Source organism: Pan troglodytes, chromosome X (assembly GCF_028858775.2).
Source record: "Pan troglodytes isolate AG18354 chromosome X, NHGRI_mPanTro3-v2.0_pri, whole genome shotgun sequence".
NCBI classification, from domain to species: domain Eukaryota; kingdom Metazoa; phylum Chordata; class Mammalia; order Primates; family Hominidae; genus Pan; species Pan troglodytes.
Window position 1 is genome coordinate 134,081,984 of NC_072421.2, and position 18,861 is coordinate 134,100,844.

Sequence of the window (18,861 nt, forward strand, 5' to 3'; positions counted from 1 at the left end):
AGAGTCAATGAATGTGAGGAGCAGGGGTGGGCTATGAGGCAATCATTGAAGAGTGGCAGTGGAAACAGCTGGGAAAAGTGGCCCTCTCCCTCCCTCTCCTTTCCCCCAGTGGACCATTTGTTAGCAGCAGCATTTGGCCTTGGCCCTCAGTCTAAAGTTACCTAGAGAGGGCTCTAGGAAGGGTGCTGAGACCTCCACAACAGATAGGAGGACAAAACCAAAAGGAAAACCAATATTAGTCAAGAGTGAAACCTTCTACAAGGCTCCACCCCCAGAGAAAAGCCCTCCTTACTTCATCAGTTGTGGGGGTCCCTGGTCTTCCTGCCTCTCCACCCACATAACCTAAAGGGAAGCCTGACTGTTGACATTTCCTACCCACTTAAACAGAACCCACAGTCAGCCCTCCCATTCCGGAGAGAGGTTTGTGGGGAAAACAGATAGATCAACACAATTGCAGAGGAAACTCATGCCATCTACCCATAATAACCAACACAGGTTTTCATTCATAAATAAATAAATCGCCAAGCATTTGAGAAAAACTAGCAACATAATGAAAAGGACCAAAATAAACAAATGGAACTGACCCAGAGGAAAGAGGGAGAATTAAGGGAATTGAAGAAAATGTAAATATATTCTGACATATATTGCTAGAAAAGCTAGCCAAGCGCTATTCTCCCAGGTTAGAATATTTTACAACTTCCCCTTCTATCTCTTTAAAATAATATTTAGTAATTTGGCAAATATTTACTAACTCCTTACAATGTGTCAGGAACCAAAATTTCTGGGTTTTTTTGTTTGTTTGTTTAATTATCTTTTTCCTCTAATAGCTAATGGTAGAAAAATCAGACAAGTCCATTATGATATGATGTGGCAAATGCTATGATAGATTAAGCACAGAAGAGGTAGGGCACAGTGGCTCACGCCTGTGTAATCCCAGCACTTTGGGAGGCCAAGGCATGTGGATCACCTGAGGTCAGGAGTTCAAGACCAGCCTGGCCAACTTGGTGAAACCCCGTCTCTACTAAATTTACAAATATTAGCCAGGCAGAGTGGTGCACGCCTGTAATCCCAGCTACTCAAGAGGCTGAGGCTGGAGAATCACTTGAACCCGGGAGGTGGAGGTTGTAGTGAGCCAAGATTATGACACTGCACTCCAGCCTGGGTGACAAAGCCAGACTCCTTCTCAACAACAACAACAACAACAAAAAGATTAAGTACAGAAGAGAGCACCTTGTCAGCTGGAACGGAATATTTCACTTAAACATTAATAGATAGCTGGGCGCTGTGGTTCACATCTGTAATCCCAGCACTTTGGGACACCGAGGCTGGCAGATCATGAGGTCAGGAGTTTGAGACCAGCCTAGCCAATATGGTGAAACCCCGTCTCTACTAAAAAAAATTTGTAAAAATTATCCAGGCGCGGTTGCGCAAGCCTGTAGTCCCAGCTACTTGGGAGGCTGAGGCAGGAGAATCGTTTGAACCTGGGAGATGGAGGTTTCAGTGAGCTGAGATCGTGCCATTGCACTCCAGTCTGGGTGACAGAGTGAGACTTTGTCTCAAACAAACAAACAAACAAACAAAAAACATTAATAGATAAGACAGGAGAGAATTAGCCTTGGCACACGAATAACATGAATAAGCACAGCACATTTCAGGAAATAAAACTAGCTTAAAATGTTTGAGACCTAATGAGTCGTAGACGATGAGGAGAGAAATGTGGGCAGGGGTCAACTCATCTGCCATGTTAAGAATTGAGACCCTTTCCTCTAGTCTAGAGCTTTTCAGGTATATTCAGGGAAAAGAACCCTTAGGAGGCCCTTCATACAACAAACAAAATACTGTTATATTTAACTCTTTCATATGTACTGGAAATGATTTTCGAAGCAGAAATTATGACTGTGTTCTGGGTTATCAATATAAAATCACAACCACAGGCATATTCACATCAAAAACAAACTGTTGAAGTATGATCCATTGTTTTTCTTATTTTTCCCTTGAGATTTGCTACAGATCAATCACTAGCTAGCAGAAAAGTAGTAGTAGAAAAGGGTGACCAATATTTAAGAAAATTCTGTGTAAAAATAACTGAAAAATGAGACTTCAATCCATTAACTTAATTCTTTCTGTAAACTTAGAAAAAGATGGTCAATATTTGATTTTGGCTATAGACACTTGCATGCACTCCTATACATGTATACATTTCTTGGAAACTAAGTTTGATAATCATTTCTGGACGTGTTAGGCAGCTGAAGATATTAAAACGGAGCCAACTCCCTGTTAGGGAGAGACAGGCATGAGAGATTCTGAGACAAAGAACTTCTGATGCAGAATCAGAAATCAAAAAAACAGCCTAAATGAGGAAGCTGGAAAGGTAGCCAATTGTGGCATTATGGTAGAGGACCAGGCAGAAGGATGAGAGAAAGAGAAGGCTTCAAGAATTGAGGTACAAGCAGGGCATTCTGGAGTCAGTTGCTGTCAGTGTGAAAGATGGATGGGGTGGGACAGAAAGAGAAACAGGAAGATAAGTTAGGATGGTACAATTCAGTAATCTACAAAGGAGAGGATATATGGGCCTGGAATAGGATGATGGCAGGGGCCATGGAGAGAAGTGGTGGCAACCAAGGTTTTTGGAGGAAGAAGCCACTGGGATTGGGGCAATCTGGGGCAAGAGAGAGTGAAAAATCATGAATGGATCCCAGATCTCTGACTTTGGCAATTAAGTGGGTGGTGGGACCATTCACAGAGATACGGAGAATCTTAAGGAAGAACAGGTCTGGATTGGAATTAGAGTGGTGAGATAAATTAATTTTAGAGCATACCAAATGTGAGATGGCTTTGGGATATCCAAGTAGAGATTTTCAGAGGTAGCTGTGCTTACAACTCTGAAGTTCAGGACTTCAGTTATAGATTTGAGATTTATCACAATGAAGGTGAGATTGAAACCCATGAAAGTTCATGAAACCCATGAATCACCCAATGAAACCATGGAGAACAAGAAGAGAGGGGAGGAGAGGAGAAGGGAGAAGGAAAGGAAATAGAGAGAAGAAATACCAAAGTTTTAAGGGATACAAAGAGGAAAGAAGATAACATGAAGAAGGATTCTGAGAGGCAGAAGCCCTTAAGAATAGGGTGACATAGAATTCAAGTGGGGAGAGCATTCAGGAAGATGACAACAGGATAATAGGTCAACAGAGTAATAGAGAGGTTGCTAAAAATAAACTCTAAGAAGTATTCAGCCAAAACTATTATTGAGCTAATAATGGTGGGATCAATTTCAGGGGAATATTGTGGGCAGAAGTCAGACTGTAGGAGGCTGGGGATCAAGAAGTTGAGGCAAGGAGGTTGGACAACAACTGTTTTTTCAAGTTGGTCACGTGAACAAATCTGTGACCTTCAGCCTCCCCTCCCTCGGGTCTTGGCTGAGCTGATTGCAGGGCCCCTGCAGCTCTGGCACTCTCAAATTGTATAAAACTGACAGTGCAGAAGTCCTTGAGCCCATTTTGGCTCTCATGATAATTTTCCTTCAGTGGAACTAAGGTTACTTGTCTAAGAACCAAAGCCTCTGACTTGACTGATCAAAGTTCATCACGTGCATCGAAGCCACCTACTTGGCAGATGTAGTGAAAAGCTACATAGATCTGGGCCCAGGACAGGATGCTGGGGCGTGGGAGGGGAAGAAAGCAGGTGCTAACTATATAGATAGCATGCCTATCAGAGCAGTTTTTACGTTTCCTATTTGTCTCTCAAAACAATTTTATAGGAATCATCAAAGCAATTTTATCATGGTTTCTAGACCAGGTTTGGATGTGAGGTAGGGATTTCCACAGCTGCTTTTAGTTTGAAGGAAATCTGATAAGATGATGCAAAAGCCCTTCAGAAATGTGTAATCCTACACACTTCAGTGATTCAATTCATTGTCAAAACTTAAGGTGTTTTTAATATTGTTATTGTTCACTTGGTTTTTACCAACATGTAAGGAGTTGGCAATTATTTGTTAAACTCATGTCTTAGGCTAAATAAATTCCAAAAAATTCAGGATGAGAATTGTTTATTGCTTAACGTGTTTCAAATTTCTTCCATGCACATCTTTATTAGATCTTCACAGCAACCTACAGGATAAGCAAGACAGGTGCAAGTGCCTCCTTTGGGTATGAGGAAACTGAGGTCTAAAGAGATGAAGTGATTTGCCCAAGGCTCATAGCAATTTATTGGTAGAGCAAAGACTAGAATTCAGATCTCTTAACTGCAGCCTATTTTCCCTATTCTGAACTGTTACATCAGCATCAACAATTATCTAATGGATTGGAACAGTGTACACAGGCAGCTTAGCTACGTCAAGTCACGATTTTTACTTTAACTTCAATTCCAGAGTCTTGGCCTGATTTCCCTCAAGACCCTACTTATCTTTGCCTTTGCAAAATTTATTTTTCTTGCATTATCTTTCCAGCTAAATTTTATTTAATAACCATCAGCATGCTTTTTTTTGCTTTATGCCATGTAGACTTGACCTGAAAACCTGCCAGGCTTTCATTGAGTTTAGTGATTAAAGAAGCAAAGTTCTGAGAAGCAATTAGTTGATGGGACACCAGTCATAAAATCAATCCAAACTTTTGTTGACATGTGTTTCTTTCTCCATATACCAGGTTCCCGCTTCGTATTAGTAAGATTGAAATTGAAATAAGTCTATTGCTGGTGGATGAATTTGTCACTTTCCTTGAAACTGGTGAACCCAAAAAGTTAGACAGTGATAGGAAAATACTGCCATTGTCTGTTAAGAAGTCTATGACATTTCAAGGCAAGAATGAATATATGGAAGAAGAAACTTGTTTCTTCTTTACTAACAAAAAGGAAAGCCTGGAAGTGAATGATATGGGTATAATTAAAAAAAAAAAAAAACAAAAAACCTTTACGTAACGTTTTTGCTGGGAGAGAAGACTACGAAGCACATTTTCCAGGAAGTGTGGGCTGCAACGATTGTGCGCTCTTAACTAATCCTGAGTAAGGTGGCCACTTTGACAGTCTTCTCATGCTGCCTCTGCCACCTTCTCTGCCAGAAGATACCATTTCAACTTTAACACAGCATGATCGAAACATACAACCAACCTTCTCCCCGATCTGCAGCCACTGGACTGCCCATCAGCATGAAAATTTTTATGTATTTACTTACTGTTTTTCTTATCACCCAGATGATTGGGTCAGCACTTTTTGCTGTGTATCTTCATAGAAGGTTGGACAAGGTAAGATGAACCACAAGCCTTTATTAACTAAATTTGGGGTCCTTACTAATTCATAGGTTGGTTCTACCCAAATGATGGATGATGATAGAAACCAAATAGAAGAATGGTCTTGTGGCATAATGTTTGTTGCCTAGTCAATGAAGTCTCATATTCTTGTCTCTGGTTAGGATCTTGGGATCTGGAGTCAGACTGCCTGGGTTCAAATCTTGGCTCTGCCCATACCATCTCTGTTATCCTGGGGCAAGTGCCTCAGTTTCCACATCTGAGAAATGGGGATGGTATTGGTGTCCATTTCATAGATTAAGTGAGTTTAGCCTTGTAAAAAGCTTAGGAGGGGGTCTGATACATAGTAAGCACTATGTACGCACTAGCTATAATTATTTGCTAAAGTTCTGCTTTAAAAGTAAGCTATTTTTTTATGGAGACAGCTTTTTTCTTTTAAATTTCCAGCTAGGCAAGAAGAGCGTCAATTTGATCTAAAATTTCATAGTGCTTCAGATTAACATAGACATGGATAAGTCCCAGAATTTGCAGTCTTTTAGTAAAAGTAGCATTTTCTGTGTAATTCTTCACAAGCACTGATTGTAGTTGCAGGATGCTCAGTCTCCCTCTGAGATGTTTTACATTTTTAAATGGTTAGACTTGCAGGAACAAAAGAGCAGAGTAACTTAGTAGGCTGTTTTGCATTCTTAGGAAAAGAAAACCATCAGGACTTATTTTGTTTTCATGTATTTTTTCACTTCCACTGAGGAGTATAATTGGCTGGTGTTGACAAAATACCAATCATAGATGTAAAGGAGAAAGTTGATTAGTTTTCTGGCTGTTCCTAAAATTCTGGATGCAGGAACTGTGGCTAGAAAGCATCTGGATGATTGCACTTTATCAGGGATACTTGAGCGTCCTCTCTTAGGATCTGGACCTAGAATTAATGTCATGAGATTTTTCTAACAGGATAAGGTGAGGTAGTGAGGGCTGAAGTCATCCACTGGGTTATCCAAATATTAGGTTTCACTGCTGACAAAAGAGGGGGCTTCTGGTCTGGTTGGTTATTTGTGTTTGGCCTGATGTGCTCTGTCAATCAAATGTATGGACATAGGCCTAGCTTCTAAAGGGGCAATAGTGACCTCAGTGGACTGATATTTACCATACTATTTACATGTGCTCTTAATGACAGCAGAAGCTGCCAGCTAACTGAATCTTGTTTTGAATCTAAAAAATCTACTCTTAAAGCAAGAAAATGGTATAAAATTAGTTGATAATGCAAGTGAATTCTGTACATTTAATTATTCTAAGACATTGGAAAATAAAATATCTTGTTACTTTGAGGATAAAAGATGATTTCTTTAAAAATGCAAATGTTTTCTACAAATACTAAAGTTAAAAGGGAGAGAGATGTAATTAGAACTCGTTAACTGACACATTGCAAATTAACTTCTTTTTATAAAGCACTGCATCACAAACACTAAAATGAAGTGGGCAAATTAGCTCTGCAGAAAACTATTTTCTAGGCTGATGTTTATAATGACCAATCATTACTGAAGCAATGAGAAATGTGACAATTACAGAATATTGCTGCTATAGTATGTTGAAAAAATATGCATTTTGTAGTGAACATTTAGTAGAATAGCTCTGATTTCTACCTGGAGTTTCTGATAACATGACATCTTAATTGCTGTCTTTTATAGATTTTTAAACTGCAAATACAAAATAGCAATCAGCCAATATAATAACTTATTATTCCCCATTTATGCCTGAAAGTCCTCCTCTTGTTGATGCCGTGGAAATGAATGTAGAGGCAGATATCATTAGCTGTATTCTCCTTCCGAATGACATTTATCATATCCTTCTTATTTCAAAATAGATAGAAGATGAAAGGAATCTTCATGAAGATTTTGTATTCATGAAAACGATACAGAGATGCAACACAGGAGAAAGATCCTTATCCTTACTGAACTGCGAGGAGATTAAAAGCCAGTTTGAAGGCTTTGTGAAGGTAAGCAGCTTAATTACTGGTAAAAGTGTCATTGAAATATTTTACTACATTTGCTAGATCGGGAAACTGACAATGCCAATGTTTAAAGATTGGTTATAGCCACAGACACACAGACACACACACACACACATATATGCATGCAGATATACACACATACATGGGTGTGTGTGTGTGGGTTAAAAAAAAAAACACAAAGACACTCTCTGGGGAAAATACACCCTTAGGGGCACAGTCACACATATTTGTCAGCTTACATATGCAGCTACCACTAGGCAAAATGATGAAGTCCACCAAGCTTGGTTTTTGCATTGCTGTGTCTCCCCATCCAAACCTTGATGCTCTCGCACTGGGGACCCAGAGTCTGATCCCCATTTCCCAGGGAAGCAATAGCCGTCAACAGCTGCCGTGGCAGCAGGCCACAAGTGAAGGGACACCTGAAGACTTGTAACAAACAGTCTCTGGTGCTTCTCTGATGATGGAATTTTAGGTGTCCTGACAGTGAGATCTTTCCCTTTTACTGGGGAGAGAGGTGCAGGGAATAAGTAATAGACATTCTCAGTGTCGCTCAAACCAGACTCCATATAATATCACTTGCTCATGAAGCCCGCCCACTCTATGGCCGGTCATGACCAGAGGCACAGAGGTTTCAAAGCCTTTTAGCCCACCAGGCTGGTAGCTAGCATGAAGTCACTGCAGTGACTGTGGCTTATAACAGATACCTAAAACAAGAATTTTTAGAACCTTTACATTAATTCCATCATCACAGACATAGGGTCTAGGGGCTCTTTCTCCTGAGGTAGAACATCAAGAGTTCTTTCTGCCTATGTCCCTTTCAGAACACTGAGTCAAATACCCTTGGGCCTCGGCTCACTTAGGGGTCATTTCTAGGAGGCAGCACTCCACATTGAGGACAGTTCTGGGCCAGGTGGGTGGGTATCTGGGTAAACCAACAGGAATTAGTTCTCACATATAGATGATGTGTAATTTAATGCAGGCGTAAAAGGGTTAAGATCTTATTTCTGATCTTATTTCTGCCCTCCTGTACTGTCACCGAGGTGCCATTTAATTCATTAGTGAAGACTCTAACAGCTTATTCCTGAGTCACCTACGGAGAACAGAATGCGGCTCAAATCCGCTGCTTGCTTTCAGGTTCTTTACACTAATCTAGGCTTTAGATGAAACTCCTAAACCCTTTCTTTGCAAGACTGGCCGGCTAGGAAAATGATTTGAGTTTCTTCGGTTCTTCGAGGATTTGGGCCAGTATTACAGAGTATTGGAAGATGTTACCAGTTTAAATGTGAATAAAGGCACTTTCAAAACAATGGCTAATAATCCAAATAACAGACTGAATGTGCTTGGCTATGTGACTTTGGGTAAATAACTTCACCTTTCTGGGCCTCAGTTTTGTCATCTATAACATGAGAAGACAGATTATCTGTAAGGGCACTACCAGCTCTGACATTCTACAATTATGTGATAAGCCTTCAGTTCCCTCCAATGGCAGTGAGAGTGGCTTGTCAGTCCCCCTCGTTTCTTACGGAGACTTTTACGGTTGAATTGTCAATTCCTCACGTCATTATTTCAGGTTGGCTATGTATGTAAAGCTCCCAAAATCAGCTACCGAGGATAGGAGTAAAGAAAACAGTCAGTTTGGCCTCCCTGCTTATGCTTGTATGAAAAAAGTGACAGCTCCAAAGTTTCATATTCTTAAAAGGCAGATCTTCTCAGGCATGTCAGCCAGGGCCCCAGGGATCTCCTCCTTACATGCAACTAAGGAGGCTCCTTGTCTCTACTGCAGCAGGTGTGGAACCCTAGTCAACACCACCTATACCTAGGATTACGTACAATGAGTAGATACAAAGTCCTCCAGCTACCCAATCCTCCCCCATGACGGATCCCCTTTCCAATACGCTTTCCCCCAAATTTCTCACTCTAAAACAAAATTCGAGACTTTGAAAAAACTCAATAGGACAATTATAGAATAGCTCCAGATTAGATTCATATTTTCTTAGCTAATGTTAGTAGGCTTTCTTTCCAGGCCACAGTCTGGCTGCACCTAAGCAACCTCAAGTTTGAATTTGGAGTCTTTGAATCAGGTCTTGATGGGGTCTTAGAAGTCATCAGATCCAATTCTCAATCCACAACTTCAGTCTTCTTTCCACCTCCTGACTAAGTGGTCATCCAATCTCTGTTTGAACAACTCTAGTGACAAGGAACTCATTATCTCTGGAGGCAGGTAGCACCAATCTGTCATTTTGGGGGAAAGATGGTATTCAGGGCTCAAGTGAGGTAAGCAGAGGTATTATTTTGAATAGTATAATTTCATATTAAAACTTACAACCCACCACACCTCTGCTAGATGTTCAGTTCCATGATTATTTGCCCATCAATGCCTGCGATGCCTTTGAGAGAGTCAAAGCATTTCTATTTCAAGTTAAAGGGCAACCTGTCCATACCTGCCACATGGAACTCCCACTAAGAGAGAAATAACCCATTCTGGATTTTCTGAAAGTCCACTTTAAAAAGTATTTCAGTTGAGGTGGGGAGTGAAGCAAGAAAAAAAAAAAAGGCTCTGGGGAGTGTGGTTGGGCGAAAGTTCACGGAAAGGCTAGGCTGGGCTCATGAAACACGAGCTTTGCTGACTTCATGTTTTCATCTTGGCCAGGCCTCAACACCAATGCAACAACTTAGCCTAAAAGTATCTCAACCTTGATCACCACACTCTACTTTTTGAAAAGACACTAAATAGTCATTTGTTTACTTGTGATCTCACAAACATTTTCCTGTCACCACATCTTCATAGTGCCGCGCTTCAGCTCAAATGGAAAGTTGAAGCTCTGGGGCCCATGTGAGTGTTCTGAGGCTCAGGTTCCCCTGGAGGCTCTATGAACTACGCCCTTAAATCTGGCAACTGAGCTGGGCCTACAGCCAGCACTCAACAGTGACAGCACAAATTCCTTCTGGAGGAGGAAATAAAAGGAAGGGTCCTATAGACAACTGATTCCAGGAGTGGGAAGGAGCACAGGACTTTGATTATCATAAGATGTGAAAATACTACTGTCTTCTTCCCTTGTGTGCAGAGGATAGACAGATGGAATTAGCTGAGCCCAGCCTATGAATGCCATCTCACAGTTTCCACTCTTGGTTTAAACCTCAGCTTCTTTGGGTGACCTCATAATGACCAGTTAAGCCCTCCAGGCCTTTTGTTCAGTCTCTTTAAAATGGCAGCAACAGCCTTTATCATCTTCCAACCTGTGTTGATGGAAGTTCCTGTTAGCTTCTTTAAATACCTCTAGACTTCCTTCAGTTTATAAGTGAAAAGAAATCTTTTAAGAAGTGTTGCACTTGCCTTTGAACATCAACACCATTGGGAGATGGCCTGTGTTTCCGAAATGCTGATTATTCTAAATAAATACAGTGCAACTATCAATAAGAGAATCTCTTCAGCCCATTGAAAAGGATAGCAAAATTAAAAATGTCTGAGGGTCTTTTCATAGTCTGGCATTTCTCCCGAAGGTCAAACTTACTATTATCTTTTCCTACAGGATTTCAGACCAAATTTATTCTAATAGATACACACCATGCTTTATGTTTAATAATATTCCATATACCAGTTCCCAGGGTAGAATCATCTCCCCATTCGGCATTATTTGTCAATATCTGTCAAAGCCAAGGAGGTTGAGGTCATAGGAAGGGTCAGGATCACAGCCTCTGGTCTGGAGAGAGCACTGGAATGGAGATAATAAGGCCTGGATTTTACTTCCAGATTCTCCCCTGGGCTTTCTGGGTTGTTGGCTCATCTGTCAGATCCATGGACTCCCAATTGGCATGATGGAATTAATGACAGGATCTGAGTCTATATGATAATCCTCACCAGAAACAGACAACAGAGTAATGACAGATGCAAAACGAATGATAATTTTAAAACCCCACAGCAGAGCCCCTGTCAAAATGACCTCTTGCAATGCTTCTTATTTTAGGATATAATGTTAAACAAAGAGGAGACGAAGAAAGAAAACAGCTTTGAAATGCAAAAAGGTAGGTTTGCTATTTGCTAATTTCTATGAATGCCTAAAAACTAAAAGGAAGCTTTAGGCTGATCATATTGAACAATCCAGTGTTGTTGCATCAGGGAACTTTTAGCCCTGGAAATAAAACAGGAACAGAATTGTCAAATTGACACCTTCTCTGGTCCCTGTGATTTGGAAAGACTTTGTACATATATATTTATGAAAAAAGGATATGTTCCTTTAATGCCGATGATACCAAATCTGAAGAAATCCCATTATGTTCAATACCTTAATAGAAGCAACCATACAGCCTGATACCACCTACAGTGGAATAAGAAGACAGGAAAGTCATCATTTGGTAACAGTGGCATTCATCACTCATTGATAACAGTTTTTCATGGGGCACAGTGGCCGGTGGAGCCTCTGGGATCAAGGAGTGACAATGTCACAGTGTTCTATTATTTGCCCTGTTCTTAAAGTGAGAGCATCCTGAACATCTCAGGGTTGGAAGAGACCTTGAGAGTTCTCAAATCCAGCACCATCCCCACAACAAAAATCTCCTTCACAATAACACTGACCGTCCAGCCTCTGATCAAACATGTCGAGGGATGAGGCACCTTCCACCTCATAAGGCAGCCTGATCCGTCTTTGAATGGCTCTAATAATACCAAGATTACTATACTACTCGAGAGAAGTCTTTCCTCCTCAAGTCAAACTTTGTTCCTATAATCTCCACTCATTGGTCCCAGTTCTGCTCTTTGAGGCCCTAGTAAACAAAGTATAATTGCTCTCCTACCCAGCAGCTGTCCAGATATGGAAGACAGCAATCATGGTGGCCAAGCCTTGACTGAGCTTTTTCTTCTCCAGGCTAAAGATCCCTGATGTCTTCCACTGTTTCTCCTATGACCCTTTCCAGGACCTTTTTTCTGCCACTCACCTCCTTTTCTTGGACACACTAACTTTTTCCTGTTCTTTTAGAATGTGGCACCGCAAACCAATACAATAATGCCTGAAGTGACTTCAGCAGCAGATTATGGGAAAGAGGGGGTGTTGTTAGAGAGAATATTATATCACAAAGTTGGTGAACATGATGTTATGGCTTCTGCAAATTTAATACACACAAAAGCATACATACATACAGGGATAGAGATACTATTTTCTGAGGCAAAGAGAGTACTCAGACCTTGCCTTAACTGTTGTTCTGGATACTAAATGGTCATCCGACTTCCATGAAGGTTTTATCTTCAGAATGACTGCAAGATATGTTGAGTAATAGTACCACGCTGTCTGTTAATTACAGAGGAATCTGAGGAAACAGTTTATGTAGATGCTGCCTAGAAGTCTTCAGGGAAATGATAACATTAACCAAACTGGTCATTTAGGTCATGCAATTTAACTCAACATTTATAGGGCACTTACAAAGTGCCCAATATCAGGCTCATAACTGGACAAAAAGAAACTTCCACACAGTCTCTGCCCTTAGAAGATTGACACATCTCATTAGGGAGCAGGGCTTTAACACAAGAAATAATTAAAGACAGATACAATAGTTCGGCCAGTTGCTTGACCAATTCAGAAACCATAAGAATCTTACTAAGTGTGCAGACTTTGGAGCCCACTAAAATCCCCAGTGTATGGAGTTGTTCCTAAAAGCAAGATTCACGGTATGTCTAGTGAAGACCAGTGTTTTTAGCCTGTGTCAATCTATGCAAAATGGAATCGAGTATTGATCAACTGTTAGGAGAATGAGACCGATGGAAACAGCCAATTCAATTACTCAGATATTAGAAACCAACTTTTCCTTCAGTGGGAGAGATGTCAGACCATTTTATCTTTCCTTTTATATAATCTATTTTTGCACAGTCTCTATTACACAGTTGTAGAACTGGACCAGATAGTTTTGTGGGCAGTTTTTGCATTATTTTAGCCTGACAGTTTTTGGTTCCATTTCAGGTGATCAGAATCCTCAAATTGCGGCACATGTCATAAGTGAGGCCAGCAGTAAAACAACATCTGGTAAGTCACACAGCATCTGAGCGGTAGCCACCCAAGGGGAAAGGCTGGGATGCCGAAGTCATGTTACCTAATGGTTAAACTCTTTTCCCCTGGGACCCAATTTACAAACCTACCCCTACACTTCTCCTATTCCCTTCTTTGTCTTCAAAGTGAGTTCAAATGCACAGATGGGACTTAGAGGGACAAAAGGAGGTGGAATGCAATCTGGATGTTCTCATTATGTTCTTGCTCAATGGCTGATTCTAAATGATGAATTACTGGGTGGAGGGACCATTGTTCTGACAACATAGAAGAAATGGCATGTAGTGACCTCCTGACTGGGAGCATCCCTCCTCCTAACCCCTCTTCACTGTGTGGAAATGGGCCTCATGGGGTATTTCCTGCCATCTGTCAATCCCTGTATGATTAAGCTCAGCCTCACTGAGGCCAACCTCAGGGAAAGTAAAGGTAAAATCATTCTGTAAAGATCAATAGGTCCCAAGACGTTACATTTTCCAATGAAGTAACAACAGACGACATATTGTGATCTTTTCAACTCTGAACGATTTTATTTCCATATACGTTCTGCCACCATTCTAGCCTTTAGATATTTTTTCCCAAATGTGCATCTTGCGATAACTGGTGCCAAAGAATATGTCGTATCTGATAAATGGATGGAAACATGCACGCTAACATAAAGTCCCCCATCAACATAAAGGCAAGAGCGTCAGAGGAGTCTTTGAAAAATTCAACAGAGTGCTCCGGAATGGAGTTCTAAGCAGTGCATGTGTGTGTGCATATGTATATGTGTGTGACAGAGAGAGAAAGAGAGACGGACAGAGAGAGAAAAAAGACACTGCTTCATCTCTGAAGTGGCTTGGGCTTCTCAGTAGGCGTAACACATGGACAGTTATCATTATCATGGATCATGGTACCAAAGTAAGAGCACTGAATAGGGAGTTTTTGAACACTGGGATTCAAGGACCATGACCACTGCTTGCTGGGTGACCTTGAGCAAGACCCTTTACCTATGCAGCAGTTTTCTACTTCACCTACTTTATAGGGTGGCTTTGAGCATCAAATCAGCTAATGTGGCCGAAAGTGATGCTGTCAAGTGCTGTACAACCGTAAGGTGACACTACTTAGTTTACTTCACCATGGCTTAGATGTCAAAAGGGTGACATAAAGCCCCTCATTAATACCAGTTAGTTACACAATATTTAATAATTTTGTCAAGTACCCCTTCTCTCTTCTGGATCAGATGACAACAACAGAGAAATCTCCTAGAAGAATAGCTTCCCACTGGTCTTTTTTTGCCTGTATCTAAACCCTTGATCTTGGATATATTTCATAGAGCTCAGATTCTCCCAAAAGGCTTGTAATGGATATCAGTCCTACAATATCTTACAGTCTGCATCACAATAGGTTTCCAGGGGATCAGATGGGAAGACAGTAACATTCCACCCCCACCCCAGTCCCAAACCTCTTCTTCCTACCTAGCCATGCTGCTAAAATCTTGCCCTACATCCCACAGCAAGTACTAAAATTAGGTAAGGACGTACCAAAGTAAACTTACTGAACTAAAAGATTGAGAACCTGCCCTTTTTTTCTCAATACAATGGTTCAAAAGGGCAAACATTCTAATGAAGCATTGTTTCTGGAGTGGTCTGGAGGGCCCGGATCTGTCAGGCATTTCAGGATGCCTCCCTATTAGTAAAGGGCGAGTCTTAGCAGGTGGGATCTTGTGCCCTGATAGACCTAAGACTATCGAATAGGAATTATTTTTTAAAAAGCTCAAGGAAGCAAACACATCAGTACTTTCACTTTTCCTCAACCCTCACCCCCATCAGTCAGTCTAGCTTTCTGTGGGAGCTGAGATTTCAAGTCGGGTGCACACACTACTTTGAACCCACTCAACATCTCAGCCGAGAAAATGGCACACTGTTGGTGGGTACTCTGGCTTAGCCACAAGAATACTGGTACTTTCAAGTTGGTGGCGCCCACTACAATGGGAGATCAAAACATACCGTGAAATGAGCACACAGTTTATTTTCATACTTCCTTGCCTAATTTTAGTCCTTGCTGGGGGAGGCAGATCAGGTTTGCAACAGCATGATCAGGTAGGAAGAAATGGGGTCTTTTCTCTGTGCTGAGGCTGAGCTAGGTAGACTGACAACTCTCTGACTTTGTAAAATTCAAGGCAAGCAAGGTATTCATGGTAATATTAGCAAAAATTTGGTCCGAGTAATTTGGTATGTATAATTTATGATGTCAAATTTTGAAATCATTTGTGCCTTCTTAAGTTCAAGGCAAATTGGCTATAAGAACTCTAACGAGAGAAAGAAACTCACTGTGATCTCTTACTTTATTTAATCTTCACAAGTCTCTGAAATATGCTCCAATATGAGCCCCGTGTTGCAGATGAGGAACTGAAGCTCATGGAGATTTAGAGACTTGCCCAAGCTTAAATAGAGCCTAGATTGGAACATGGCTCTGTCTGACTCTGAAGCCCATGGAAGGGGCCTTGAGAATCCATCCCTATACAAAGCCAATATCCAACATTAAACTATATTTTTTGTCAGAATGTGAACCATGCTCTGCTTCACCTCACCACAAACTTTCCCTCTCTTTGTAACAGTGTTACAGTGGGCTGAAAAAGGATACTACACCATGAGCAACAACTTGGTAACCCTGGAAAATGGGAAACAGCTGACCGTTAAAAGACAAGGACTCTATTATATCTATGCCCAAGTCACCTTCTGTTCCAATCGGGAAGCTTCGAGTCAAGCTCCATTTATAGCCAGCCTCTGCCTAAAGTCCCCCGGTAGATTCGAGAGAATCTTACTCAGAGCTGCAAATACCCACAGTTCCGCCAAACCTTGCGGGCAACAATCCATTCACTTGGGAGGAGTATTTGAATTGCAACCAGGTGCTTCGGTGTTTGTCAATGTGACTGATCCAAGCCAAGTGAGCCATGGCACTGGCTTCACGTCCTTTGGCTTACTCAAACTCTGAACAGTGTCACCTTGCAGGCTGTGGTGGAGCTGACGCTGGGAGTCTTCATAATACAGCACAGCAGTTAAGCCCACCCCCTGTTAACTGCCTATTTATAACCCTAGGATCCTCCTTATGGAGAACTATTTATTATACACTCCAAGGCATGTAGAACTGTAATAAGTGAATTACAGGTCACATGAAACCAAAACGGGCCCTGCTCCATAAGAGCTTATATATCTGAAGCAGCAACCCCACTGATGCAGACATCCAGAGAGTCCTATGAAAAGACAAGGCCATTATGCACAGGTTGAATTCTGAGTAAACAGCAGATAACTTGCCAAGTTCAGTTTCGTTTCTTTGCGTGCAGTGTCTTTCCATGGATAATGCATTTGATTTATCAGTGAAGATGCAGAAGGGAAATGGGGAGCCTCAGCTCACATTCAGTTATGGTTGACTCTGGGTTCCTATGGCCTTGTTGGAGGGGGCCAGGCTCTAGAACGTCTAACACAGTGGAGAACCGAAAACCACCCCCCGCCACCCTCTCGGACAGTTATTCATTCTCTTTCAATCTCTCTCTCTCCATCTCTCTCTTTCAGTCTCTCTCTCTCAACCTCTTTCTTCCAATCTCTCTTTCTCAATCTCTCTGTTTCCCTCTGTCAGTCTCTTCCCTCCCCCAGTCTCTCTTCTCAATCCCCCTTTCTCTCTAACACACACACATAAACACACACACACACACACACACACACACACGCACACACACAGGAGTCAGGCCGTTGCTAGTCAGTTCTCTTCTTTCCACCCTGTCCCTATCTCTACCACTATAGATGAGGGTGAGGAGTAGGGAGTGCAGCCCTGAGCCTGCCCACTCCTCATTACGAAATGACTGTATTTAAAGGAAATCTATTGTATCTACCTGCAGTCTCCATTGTTTCCAGAGTGAACTTGTAATTATCTTGTTATTTATTTTTTGAATAATAAAGACCTCTTAACATTATTGTTGTTGTTTGAGTACCTAAAGCTCCCAGCCAGGTTGGGGAAAGAGGAAGCATTTGGAGGGAATTTTCCCAACCTTTGTGATGTTTTCATAAACTTTGTTCTCAAGCTACTTACATTATAAAATATCTTGGTGGCAGCACACTTTCTGGAAGTCTGTGACAGCCTTTGATCGATGATGTGCTAGCCTATTCAGTGAAAAGCAATCTAGGTCTTTATTTCCAGCTTCTTCTGAAAAAGTTGCAGGAGATTGAAAGAACTTTTTTTTTATTAATCACAGCCAAGTGAGGCTGGAGAGGGTCCTTAAATAAGGAGCAGTGGCATAGCTTATTAATAGCTGTCTAGGTGGTTCCACTTAGGCAAGAGGAAATGGAGCTGGGAAAACCTGAGGGGAAGTATTGGCCCCCCAGTCTTCCACTGAAGTCAATGGAGCCATTTCTTGTCACCTCCAATAGAAGAATTTTTCATGTAAGAATCCCAGAGTGGTGTGTTCATCTTTACCGGGTAAGTCCTATATGCTCACTGTTGGTTATCTCCCTGGGCTCATGGTTTTAACTTAGCAGCATCTTCAAGCCACTAATGCCATGCCTTTTGTTCTCAACTGTCTCCTAGAATTTGCCTGCATCTCCAAAGGGTGAGCCTAGTTCCTCAAACCCAGTACATTCCAACCGAACTCTTAACATTTCCCCCCACACAATGGGATCTGTGTTCAATGTTTCCCAGTCCAATGAATGGTGTCTTTATCTACCCAGTTTTTCAAGTCAGAAACCTGGCTTGACTTCACTCTCATCACCCCCATGTTCAATCCCTCCAGCCTATGCTCATCAACCCTATCTCTTAAGTAGTCCTTAAGTTAATCTACTTCTTTCTATCTCTACTATTTCTATCCTAGTCCCAACTGTCACCATCTCTCTTCTGGAATAGTACAACAGCCTCCTAGATTCCCTGCCTCCACTCTTGCTCCCTTCCATCCATTCTCCATGCACAGCCAGTCCCCTGCTTCTTATGAACCTTGGAATAAAGACCAAAATAATCAATTTCATCTCCTGCTGCCACCTCTCTCGGTCTCTTAAGTTCTAGCCCTCAGTTCCTCTAAGCAAGGTTACAAATGCTTTCCTACCTTAGGGCCCTGGAATGCTGTTTTCTCTTCTTGCAAGACCCATTTCTCTCCCCCACGGCACCCTGCACTTAGCAAGTGCTTCACAGCACTTATCATGGTTGAAGTTTTCCCTACTATGCTGTGAGCTTCTTGAGGACCAAGACCTTGTCCCATTCACCATGATAACTTCAGCGTCTACCACAGGACCCAGCATTGAATTGGCCCTTTATTTGGTGCATGAAGGAATAAATGAATGAATAAATACAGCTGCTTATAACTCAATGGCCCAGAAAATAATTCTGTGTGTTGGCTGAAGCAAAAATTTGCTACACTGAAAGGATCCTCATTATGTCAAAAATATCTGGATGATAAAAATGCACTCATGGAGTAAAAAATGACTGAGAATTATGCTGTAGCTAAAAACAGATAATATGTTTTTATTATACATTTCATGATAATTTGCAAAATAATATATGTTTGTTCCAAACTTCAATTGAACATTTTCAGCATTTTCCTATAAATGAAAAAGACTCGAGT

At 41.4% G+C, this 18,861-nt stretch overlaps 1 protein-coding gene across 1 annotated transcript; it reads left to right on the forward strand.

The window, feature by feature from the left end:
• Positions 1-4,947: 4,947 nt before the first annotated feature.
• On the forward strand, positions 4,948-16,573 carry CD40LG (CD40 ligand). The gene is made up of 5 exons (XM_016944270.2): positions 4,948-5,237; positions 7,099-7,230; positions 11,211-11,268; positions 13,194-13,256; positions 15,874-16,573. The coding sequence occupies exons 1-5, from the start codon at positions 5,082-5,084 to the stop codon at positions 16,248-16,250; spliced, it is 786 nt and encodes a 261-aa protein (XP_016799759.1). The 5' UTR covers positions 4,948-5,081; the 3' UTR covers positions 16,251-16,573.
• The last annotated feature ends 2,288 nt before the right edge of the window (positions 16,574-18,861 follow it).